Source organism: Vombatus ursinus, unplaced genomic scaffold (genome assembly GCF_900497805.2).
Source record: "Vombatus ursinus unplaced genomic scaffold, bare-nosed wombat genome assembly UNPS02014801.1, whole genome shotgun sequence".
NCBI classification, from domain to species: Eukaryota; Metazoa; Chordata; class Mammalia; order Diprotodontia; family Vombatidae; genus Vombatus; species Vombatus ursinus.
In genome coordinates, this window is record NW_020954579.1 from 18,058,310 (window position 1) to 18,069,841 (window position 11,532).

At 47.6% G+C, this 11,532-nt stretch overlaps 1 protein-coding gene across 1 annotated transcript in view; it reads left to right on the forward strand.

Moving 5' to 3' along the window:
• The window catches only part of SDK2 (sidekick cell adhesion molecule 2), a 449,888-nt gene extending 440,453 nt beyond the window's left edge, over positions 1–9,435 (forward strand). Inside the window, exon 45 of the mRNA XM_027873081.1 lies at positions 8,227–9,435. Coding sequence (XP_027728882.1) covers positions 8,227–8,580 — 354 coding nt within the window. The 3' untranslated portion in view covers positions 8,581–9,435. The remainder of the gene's footprint in view (positions 1–8,226) is intronic.
• Positions 9,436–11,532: the final 2,097 nt, after the last annotated feature.

The following is an 11,532-nucleotide window of genomic DNA, read 5'->3' on the forward strand; positions in this document are numbered from 1 at the left end:
TCAAATCCATTCTCAGACATTGCCTAGCTGTGTGACCCTGGGCAAGTCATTTAACATCTGCTTCAGTTTACTCCTGGGTAAAACAGGGATAATGATAGCACCTACCTTTTAGGGTTGTTATAAGGATCAAATGAGATAATATTTGTAAAACCCTTTGCAAACCTTCAAGCACTATGTAAATGTTAGCTATTATTATTCTTTTCACTTATAGCCCATAACCAAACTTCCTATTCCAGAAGTCTGGCCAGAACAGTCATAAGATTGTTACCTCCTCGTTTCTGGAAGCAATGTCTCTCTTAATGCAGCCCAACGTCAAATTAACTTTTTGGGATGTCCTACCACACTCTATGGACTATACCTCACTGCCTTCCTCTAGGAACCAGTCAGGCAATAAACATTTATTAAGTGCCTACGATGTGTCAGGCACTGTGCTAAGTGCTGGGGATGAAAAGAAAGGCAAAAGATAGTCCCTGCCCTTTAGGAGCTTACAGTCTAATAAGGATGACAATATGAAAACAAATATGTACATACAAGCTATATACAGGTTAAATAGGAAATAAATGACAAAGGGAAGTCAATAGAATTAAGAGGGATGCTAGAGGGAAAGGGGGTCTAAAGACAGAAAGCCAGGGTGACAGCACAGTGAATTCCATAGTCTGCTGCCCACAGCCTGCTTTGTGTCAGGGTGATGCCCCGCCTTCCCAAGGTCTTTCGATCTGATTTCACCCACTTACATCTCCCCCCTGGAAAGTTTCTCTTTCTGATGGAGAACCTAGCCAGCAGGATGGAGATGAGCCTCAAAAGGAGAAGCCCTTCGCTTCTCATTCATTTTGTCCGTGGCCCCCACGTGGCTCCCCTTCCCTCAGCTGGGATTCTGTGCCACCGGCCCCTGGAGCCCCTCTCCTGCCAAACTCTCCTCTCCTCTCCTCTCCTCGATGATGGAGTGGCTTTGAGGAGTTCTTAAGAATCGCAGGAGCTGAAAGCTGTCACTCGATTGCCTGGCTGGTTGAGTTTGAGGGCTGCCCATGAATGGCGCCTATTGTGTGCAGTGTTACAGGAAAGCTGAATTCAATTATGGGGAGCAGAGGGAGAGCTGAAAGCACGAGAAAGAAGGTTCAAAGCATCGGAGCCCCTAGTTCCCCCCTTCTCTCTTCTCCCTCCTCACACTCCACCTCCAGTCTGAAAAGAAACAGATGTTGTAAGAGACAAAGCCCACTCCCCTCACTCCCCTCGCAGGCGGCGGCGGCGGCAGCAGCAGCCGTTATTACAGACCCCCCCCCACCTCCCCTTGGGCTTGGGAGGGCTCAGGGCAGCCACTTTAACCTGACCTGGCCTGGCCAGAGACTGGGAAGAGGGGTGGTGTAAGTTTGCTGGAGTGGAAGCAAACGCAGGTTAGATAAAGATTCTCCTCTTTCCTTTTTTTTGTTCCTTTCTCAGCCCCTCCGCCTATTCACGAGCAGGGGCCCCTCCCCCCATTCATGCACAGGGTTTCCCCCCAGCCCCATTCCTACCAGGAACATAAAAAGCCCTGTTCCGCATTCCAAGCCAACGGATGGGGTGCGCGATGGGGGATGTAACCTCCCAGGAGAGTATGTGCCAGATGCTCAAGAGGGAAGCAGAGAAAAGGCCTCCCCACCCCTCCCCACCCCTCCCCACCCCACCCCACCCCACCCCCTACCAAGCTACAACCATTCCTCCGACTCCAAACCTCTATGATTTCATGCTAATAAGAGGGGGGAAAGGGAGGGGTTTTCCTTTTCCCACCCCAGCTGCTCACCAGCTTTCTTCTTGCACAGAGACATAAATACCGCCCCCCACCCCCACCTCCTGCCACCTCCCTGCGCTTTCGCTAAACCTCTTTATTGCCCCTTTCAGAGACTTGGGCAAGTATTGCCACAAATGCCCCTATTGTCTGTCTCCCACATCCCAGAACAAGCAAGGCCAGTACCCAGGAGATTGGTACTTCACCATCTTGTCCCAGAGGTCTGCCCAATTCTAGTTCGGCTCCATGTCAATCAATCAATCAACAAGCATTTATTAAATGCTTAATATGTTCCAGGCAGAACTAAGCCCCAGGGTTACATTAAAAAGAAAAAAAAATCCATCAAAAACCCCAGTCCCTGCCCCACCCTTTTCAAGGAGGCATTCTAGTAAGGGAGACAATGTGTACAAGACTAGATGCAGACTAGATTGAAGCCAAGTGGTGCAGTGAATAGTGTGATCTGGCCTGAAGTCAGAAAACCCCAAGTTCAAATCCAGCCTCACTAGTTGTGTGACCCTGGGCAAGTCACTTAACCCTGTTTGCCTCAGTTTCCTTATCTGTAAAATGAGCTGGGGATGGAAATGGTAAACCACTCCAGTATCTTTGCCAAGAAAACCCCAAATAGGGTCACAAAGTGTGAAATAACATCAAAACCCTTTAAGGCTTATAGGGAAAACTTCTAGAGGCTGGCAGGGGCAGAAAGGGCTTCTTCGGAGGTATGCCTAAAATGACAACTAGAATGACTGGATGCCTGGGGCCATCCAAAAATCAAGCTTAGCCCCAGAACAACCTTAGACTCCCTGTGGTTTCTCCAGAGTTCATGATCATGCTGTACTGAAGAGAAGATGAAATGTGAAGTCAAAGGGTCTGGGTTTAAACTTGTCACTGTTTGACTTTTGGCAAGTCTCTCTCTCTCTCTCTCTCTCTCTCTCTCTCTCTCTCTCTCTCCCGCCTCCCTTTTCTCAGCTCTAAAATGAATGAATGAGTGAAAAATCTTCTATTGAGCGCTTACTGTGTACCAAACACTATGCTAAGTGCTGGGCATATAATTAGGAAAACTGAGACAGTTCCTGCTTCTCAGAGAGCATGTGCTCTATCAGGGCTTCTAAAACTTTCCACTGTAGACCCCTTTTTGCTTTTTGCAAGCATTCATTGGGTGTTGTATGACCTGAGGGCATGCTCAGCACAAAGTGCACATGCTTTGTGTTCAGAACCAAGGCTGCAGTGAAGATACAAGAGGGGCAAGCACTGCCAGAAACACCTCAGATTCATTGTGAGTTTGATCCTGAATTAATTTTTGGTCATTTCGAGTTCAGAAACCTTTTACTATTGCAATTTTTCTCCACCCCATATGGGGTCGAAACCCACAGTTTAAGAAGTGCTGCATCCTAACAGAAAGACATGAAAGAAAGTTCAGCATCAGAAAGTTTCCACCCAGCATTGGTAGTAACAAGGGTTCACAAATTCTTAGGCTGTATAAGTAGGTCAGGTAACCTTGGGACACTGCAGAGCCTACAGGTCAGGCAAGTGGGAAAGCCTGGAGGACCTTAGTAGCAGTGGCAGATGCAGATGGTAAGACTTGGTGATCCTCCATCTCATCAGAAGGAAGGAGTTAATAGGCTTCCATCATATCCAAGCCCTGTGAGCCACTAAAGAGCTCAGGCAGAGGGGGAGGTAAGTAAGGGAGAGGATAGGTTCCCTAGGTGCTGAGAAGTCTGGCTTCCACCTGGAGTTTAGCATGAGTTCTGAGACAACCTGGGACAGCAGGAAGGCAGGAGCTTACCATACTGGTGGTGATGGTGGTGGTGGTGGTGGTGGTGGTGGTGAAGGATTTAGACTAGATCAGGGGTTCTTAACTTTTTTTTATGTCATGGAACCCTTTGACAATCTGGTAAAGCCTATGGATACTGCCTCAGATAATGGTTTGCTTGGTTTGTGTGTTTGGGGGTGCAGAGGAGAGTTTGAGGCAAATGGGGTTAAGTGACTTGCCCAGGGTCACACAGCTAGTAAGTGGCTGAGATCAGGTTTGAACTCTGGTCCTCCTCACTCCAGGGCCGGTGCTCTATCCACTGCATCACCTAGCAGCCCCTTCAGATAATGTTTTTCAATCTATCAGATAAAATACAAATGATTACAAGGAATTATACTCTCTGGGGCCTATTCAGACGAAGCATGGCCCCTTTGAGGACCAACCCTCAAACAGGGATAGTCCATCTAGAGTTATTTGAGCTTATACCAGTGTTATGTTCCAAATATCCCTCTCTTGTGTTCCAAATAATACTTTATCTCTCCCACCCCAGCCCCTTCCCAGGGCCTAACCTTAGTTAAATTCCCTACCCACATCCCTGCTCTAGGGCTTAAATGGATGATAGGAAAGTGACCATTGGCTCAAGTAATTGTACCATGACACATCCCCTCCCCCACCCTCCCAGCTTGGTAAAAATGACTTTGCACTAGGATCAATCCCACCCAGCCCCCAGACTCCTTCAGCCAGGTGATACTGGAGCTAGCATTCCTCCCTCTACATTCTTTTTGGGGGGGGGGCACCAGTGAGTGCGTCTCTCCTCTCTGTCTTATTGTCCCTTCGTCCCTCTTTGTCCCTTTCTAGGCTAGCAGCTAGGCCAATGAAATGAAAAGGGCTGGTTTGTATTGTGCAGGGTTGTGTCACAGAGGGAAGAACAGGAGGCAGAGCTGGGCAGGAGGATTTTCCATCGTCTGGCTGCTCTGGGCAGGCACAACAGCTGCGTGAGGAGCCGGGCCTCTGGGCTAGGGGGTGGGGGGGGGAGTTAAAGGAGTTTTTCACAGGGTGAGGCAGGGGAACAGCAGGATCTGAGGCATCTCTCCAACTCAGCTTTCAGTGGATCCAGAGGAGCATCGACTGAGGAGTAGAACAGCCTCATGGGAGCAGGGAGATAGGTTAGCTTAGTGGGTAAAACCTCGTGACTAAATATCTAGATTCAGGGGCAGCTAGGTGGTGCAGCGGATAGAGCACCGGCCCTGGATTGAGGAGGACCTGAGTTCAAATCCGGCCTCAGACACATAACACTTACTAGCTGTGTGACCCTGGGCAAGTCACTTAACCCCATTGCCTAGCCAAAAAAACAAAAACAAAGAAGAAAAAGAAAAAAAAAGTGATGGGGCAGCTAGGTGGCACAGTGGATAGAGCACCAGCCCTGGAATCAGGAGGACCTGAGTTAAAATCCAGCCTCAGATACTTGACACTTACTAGCTGTGTGACCCTGGGCAAGTCACTTAACCTCATTGCCTAGCCAAAAAAAAAAAGTCTCGATTCATCCGTTGACCTAATTGTTAAGTGTAGAGCTGGAAGGGACCCCAGAGGCCATGGAGTCCAACCCCTATTTTACAGATTAAGAAGTTGAGACCCAGAGACATTCATTTCCTCGCCCAAGGACAACCAGGCTACAGATCGGCATTCGAATCCAGGCGTTCTTTTCCCAAATCTAAGGCTCTTTTCATGATACTGTATCATCTCTCTGCTGGTCCTCAGTCCTCGTGAATTAGTGTTCTCATTTGTAACACAGGAGTAATTACTACGACCCATTCCTTATACTGAGATTTTATCTGTGAAGTGCTTTTAATTCCTAGGGGAAAAGTTGAGTATTGTCTCCTCAAGTTCTGCTCATACAATAATATATGGCATAGATACAGTCATTTCCTACATAGCAAAGTCTCCTGCATGAAGTAATGTGGCATATGAAAAATCAGACACTGACTGTGTATAACTAGAGGCTCCTTTCTTCACCAATAATCCTCTCATCTCACACCTTCCTGGCATTGCCTTCTCCCCACCCCCATTGTCTCCTCCTTTATTCTCATCTCTGAGGAGAAGGCCCTTTTGCATATCTGCCACCTTATTGTTGTTGAGTTATTTCCACGTCCAACTCTTTGTGACTCCATTTTAGGGTTTTCTGGGCAAAGATACTGGAGTGGTTTGCCAGTTCCTCCTCCAGCACATTTACACATGAGGAAACCGAAGCAAACAGGGTTAAGTGACTTACCTAGGGTCACACAGCTAGTAAGTGTCTGAGGCCAGATTTGAATGCATGAGGAGAAATCTGATTATTTTTTTCTTTTGGAGGCAATCGGGTTAAGTGACTTGCCCAGGGTCATACAGCTAGTAAGTATCTAAGGTTGAATTTGAACTCAGGTCTTCCTGACTCCAGGGTCAGTGCTCTATCCACTGTGCCACCTACTTGATCCCTCCTGTACTATCTAACCAATTGCCCCCCACCATTATCTGTACTCATTGTCTCTCTAGTCTTCAGTCTCTTCCCTTCTACTGGCTCCTTTCATGCTGCCTACAAACATTCCAGTCTCCCTATCCTTGTTGGAGGGGGGGAACCTTTCACTAGATCCTCCCATGCCCACCAGCTATCATCCTACATTTCTCCTTCCCTTCCCTGATAAATTTCTTGAAAAAACCATCTCTGCTCAGTGATTCCACACTCCTCTTACTTCTAAGCCTTCTGCCTTCTAGTTTCCAACCTCAACACTCAACTGAAATTGCTGCCTCAAAGAAAGTCTTAAATCTAATGGCCTTTTCTTTTGTGTGCTCTTGAAGCATCTGCCACTGCTGACCACCTGCCCTTCTGCATACCCTCTCCTCCCTGGGTTTTTGTGACTGCACTCTCTTGGTTCGCTTCCTACTCATCAGCCCTCTCATCCGTCTCTTTTGCTGGCTCTTCATCTGTGTCATGCCTACTAGATGGGAGTGTCCCCATCTATTTTTTTCCTCTCTCATTTAGTGATATCACCAGCTTCCATGGGTTCAATTATTATCTCTATATAGGTAATTCGGTGATGACAGGCAGTTAGATGACCCAGTGGATAGAGTGCTGGGCTTAGAATCAAGAAGACTCATCTTCCTGAGTTCAAATCTGGCCTTAGACTCTTACTAGCCTTGCGACCCCTGGGCAAGTCACTTAATCCCTGCTTGCCTCAGTTTCTTCATCTGTAGAATGAGCTAGAGAAGAAAATGGCAAACCACTCCCATATCTCTGTCAAGAAAATCCCAAGCCTTGGAGTCAGGAGGACCTGAGTTCAAATCCAGTCTCAAACACATAACACTTACTAGCGGTGTGACCCTGGGCAAGTCACTTAACCCCGATTGCCTCATCAAAAAGAAAAAAAAATCCCAAAATGGGGTCACCAAGAGTCTGAAACTACTGATCAACAGCAGAAAAATCATGTTCTCATCACCTGAACTATTGCAATAGCCTTCTCATTGGTCCTCCCGTCTCAGGAGTCTCTCCACTCCAAATCACCCACCACTCAGCTACCAAAGTGATTCTCCTAAAATATAGATCCTAAAACATGTCACCTTCCACTCATTAAACTCCAGTGACTCCCTATGTTTGACATTTAAAGCTCTTGACAACTTCACACCTTCCTACCCTTCTAATCTTCCTACCGTCTTACCACCCCTGCCTCCCTCCCCTCCACGTACTCTGTGATCCAGTCATACTAGTTTATTTCCTGTTACCCAAACTCTTCACTCCTATCACTTGGTCTTAGCACTAACTGTTAACCATGGCTGAAATAGTCTCCCTCCCAACCTTTGAGTCTAAGAATCCTCAGCTTGCTTCAGGAGCCAGTTTAAGGGCCACCTACTCCAGGAGGCCTTTCTTGCCCCATCCCTATCCCCAGCTGCTAGTGCTATGCCCTTTGTATTTATTATAATAACTATGTGCCAGGGACTGTACTATGTACTTTACAATTATCTCATCTGATCCTCACTTACCTTGAGAGGTAAGTGCTATTATTATCCCCATTTTACAGATGAGAAAACTGAGGCAAACAAAGGTTAAGTGACTTACCCAGGGATACACAGCTGTTAAGTGTCTAAGGCTAGATTTGAACTCAGGACTTCCTGAGCTGGAGATGGAAATGGCAAACCACTCCAGTATCTTTGCCAAGAAAACACCAAATGGGGTCATGAAGAGTCGGACAGGACTGAAAGGAATGAACAACAACCTCCTAATGGCAGACCTAGCAGTCAGTCTGTCTTGCATGTTCCTACTTGCATAGGCTATCTCCTCCATTAGAACATAAGCTCCCTGAGGGCAAAAACTGTTTTTACTCTTTCTTTATATCCCCAGCACTCAACACAGTGCCTGGTATATAGCAAGCGTAAACATAAATGCTTACTGATTGGTTCCAGAGAGTGTCCTCGCATCTCCTGCCTTACTGGGCCTCAGAGCATTGCTACAAAGTTGAGAAACTGGGAGGTTTCTTCCTCTTCCACTGCTGGAGAGCGTAAGGCCACAGGATCGGGATCCTACAGTGAGCCAGCCATTGGCTGAACCGGAGCTAGAACCCAGGCTCTCTGCCTCCCCACCCCCGGTTCTGTAGGCCGAAGGACCTCGCTCTGTCCCCCGCAGGGTAACGTCTGACTGACTTACTGCCTTAGCCACTAATATCCCCTTAACCCTTTGTCCCCTCAGGGAAGCGACAGCGAGTATGAGGTAGACCAGAACCACCAAAAGGCCCACTCCTTTGTCAACCATTACATCAGTGACCCCACCTACTACAACTCGTGGAGACGGCAGCAGAAGGGTATCTCTCGGGCCCAAGCCTACAGCTACACAGAGAGCGACTCAGGGGAGCCGGAGCAGGGCACCGTCGCTAACAACAGCGGCACCCAGCAGGGCAGCCTCTTCCGTCCCAAAGCCAGTCGGACTCCAACGCCTCAGAACTCTGCCAATCCCCCCAGCCAACAGAGCACGCTCTACCGGCCCCCCAGCAGCCTAGCTCCTGGGTCCCGGGCCCCTATCGCTGGATTCTCATCATTTGTTTGAAGTTGGAAAGGAAAGGAAGAAATGGTACAAGATAAGTCCTCCTCCTCCTCACCTCCCCTCTTCCCTCTCCTAAAACAAAGCAAAACTCAGCGTCGAGTTGACTTTTCACCTCCCAACTTTATTTTTCCAGAGATTCCAGGGGCTAGCAAAACCTAATCATGAAAGGGAAGAGAGAAAGGAAAGAAAAAAAAAAAACAAGCAGATATGTGCTGTGGAAGACAATCGATCAATCCTAGTTAAGGTTTCTAGGCGTTTGCTGCTTTGAGGGTTGCACAGAGATGAAGAAGAGAGCCCAGTGTCCACAGGGTAGCAAAGTTCAGTCCAGACCCCTACAGAGACGGGGAGAGAAATGAGAAAACTAAGAAGCAGTTAGTTGGGACGCTAAACCCTTCTCCGCTGCAGAGCACAGGATGACTGTCCCTGGCCTCCATCCCCCTTCTCCTTTCACTCTGACACTTGGGGTACAGTGTTGGGACATGGAGTTGCCAATGCCCACACCAACATTTGCTGCCTTTCTCCACCAAGATGGGAATTCTTCAAGCCAAAGCCCCACCTTTCTCCATCCCCTCTTACCCTGGGTGGCTTTGCTAATTCCTCAAGGGTAGGTTGGGGTGGAGTCAAAATGGATAAAAGAGGAGAGGGGTGGGGAGAGACCATGGTCCATTAGCTTGATCCTCTGAGGGTCTGGGAAACTAGACAATGTGAGGACTCAGGGTGAGTGGTCTTTGGGCAGAAGATACTGGGCTCTATATCTATAGCCTTCAGAGTGCTGTCAAAGCCAACCCTGGGATAGGCCCCTTTTCCTCCCTGTATGTGCCCATGCTCTGGTCTTCCCTGGATGAGGCTCTGGTTCAACTCCCCACAAGTTTTTTGTTTGTTTTTTTGTTTATATTTTTTTTTAATGAGAAACAAATGAACCTCAGGAGGCAGCCCAGCTAGCTCTTTTTACCTATTGTTAAGCAAGCAAGTGGGGGGCTGGGTTAGAGGACCTGGCAGCTAAGTCCTATAATTACTTTACTTGAATTGTATGTCTTGAGTGCAGGCTTAGGAGGGATAGAGGCTGTCAGGGAGCTGGGATGCACCACTGCAATGAAGGCATGGTTCACTGGAGAAGATGCGGATGGAGAATGTCAGTTTGTTGAGATTAAGGATGAAGCTTTGATTCCTCATCCTTCCTTCCCTGTGTTTGCCCTGACCCCTAAAAAAAAGAAAAGAAAAAGAAGGGAAGGTTCCCCAGGAGAACTATTCTGGAGAAGTGAGAAACCAAAAATGTAAAAAGTGTTCCCTGGATCTGGGAACTGGGTGGGAGCCTGGGGTCCTCACCTGGGCAAACACTGGCTTCTGGTGTTCATCCTACAGGCTCATCATACAACCTCCTTCCATGTGGAAGGAGCACCCTTATCACAGCACAGAATGGGAAATTGGGAGAAGGAGAGGCTGGGCTTGGTATTCTGAAGGGTAGTCAAAGCCGTCTGTTTTTAGAACAGAAATCACTTGGATTTCTTTTATTAGCATAGCAAAACAAACAGACATGCACATTGGTGTCTCATTTTTCTGTGTCTTATGCACACACATATATACATACCACAAACACACATACATGCATACATGCATACATACATGCATACATACATTCAGTGCCTGCCCAGGAGTGAGGCCTGAGGAAGCTATGTTAATTCCCTAACTATCTCCTCCTCCCGGTAGGCAGAAGAAAAGGACAGAAGGAATGGTCAGATCTGTACACAGAAACAGAGTTATGGCAGGGAGAGATTAGGTCATTCCCAACAAAGGTACATACTATTTGCACATTTCCTTAAAATACCCCATTTACAAAGATCCAAAGACCTCTCTAGAGGGGAAAAAAATTACCTTTGAGATAAATGGGAGAAGCTGGCCACAGGGTGTGAGAAGTCCCCTGGAATCAGCCCTAGAAAAGGGCAGCCAAGAGGATGACCTGGGGGACAAGAATAGTTGACAGGGGGGTGAAAATCCTTTTCCAAAAAACTACCCACTTGGAAGAATGTTCTTTTAAAAAACTACTTTCTTTGGCTTCTTGGATATTCTCACCAGTTTGTCATGTCCAGATGCAATGTGTCTGTAGAACAGTAGAAAGGGGGAACCACACCCGATTCCTATCCCAGAGCGCCCAGGGGCTAGGGAAGGGAGGGTGGACATCCTCACGGGAGCCATCAAGGTCTGGGATTCCAATGTCACTACTTTATAGGGGGACAGGTGAGAACTCGGTGTGCCTCTGGAAAGCTGACTGGAGAATGGAGCCCAGTGGCTTCTTGGTGGTAACAGTGGCTGGTGAGATGACTTGGGGATAATAGAAAAACCCATCAGAATATTAGAAGGTATGAAACTGGATTAGCGCAACTACATTCTGGGCCCACATCATAAGAAGCCCTAAAGGGGACAGGAAGAGGGAATTGAAGCCCTACCCACCCTAAGAAATGGACAAGAGACAAGCCCTGGGGAATATACAGACGGTCCTGGGATGTCACTGTGACTGCAGACTGGTTCAAATAGTCGGCCTTTTCCATACTGACCATCCCTCTAGCAATGACAACTGATGGGGCAGAATTAACCATTGTTGTTTTAGGAACAACTTAGATCCTGGCAAAATGTGAAGGAAATGCTGTTGGGGACCAGGGGAACAACTTAGCTGTCAGGTTGTCTGTGTACCAGGCGTCAAGCTGGCTGGCAGAAGATGGTTCAGAGATGGTTGTAGGAGAAAGAACTTCCCTAAGGAAAAGGTGTGGTAGAATGGAAAAGACAAAGAACCACAAAGCAGAGGTCTAGGGAGTTTTGTTATTGTCGTCGTTGTTTTAAACCTGGGTGTTAAGCTTAGTGAAGGCCCTCTTTGGCTTTGAGAAAGAAAGAACAGAAATAACCAGCATGGGATTCAGGTCTCAGAATGCCCTTCCCCCAGCCCCACATCAAGCATCCCAC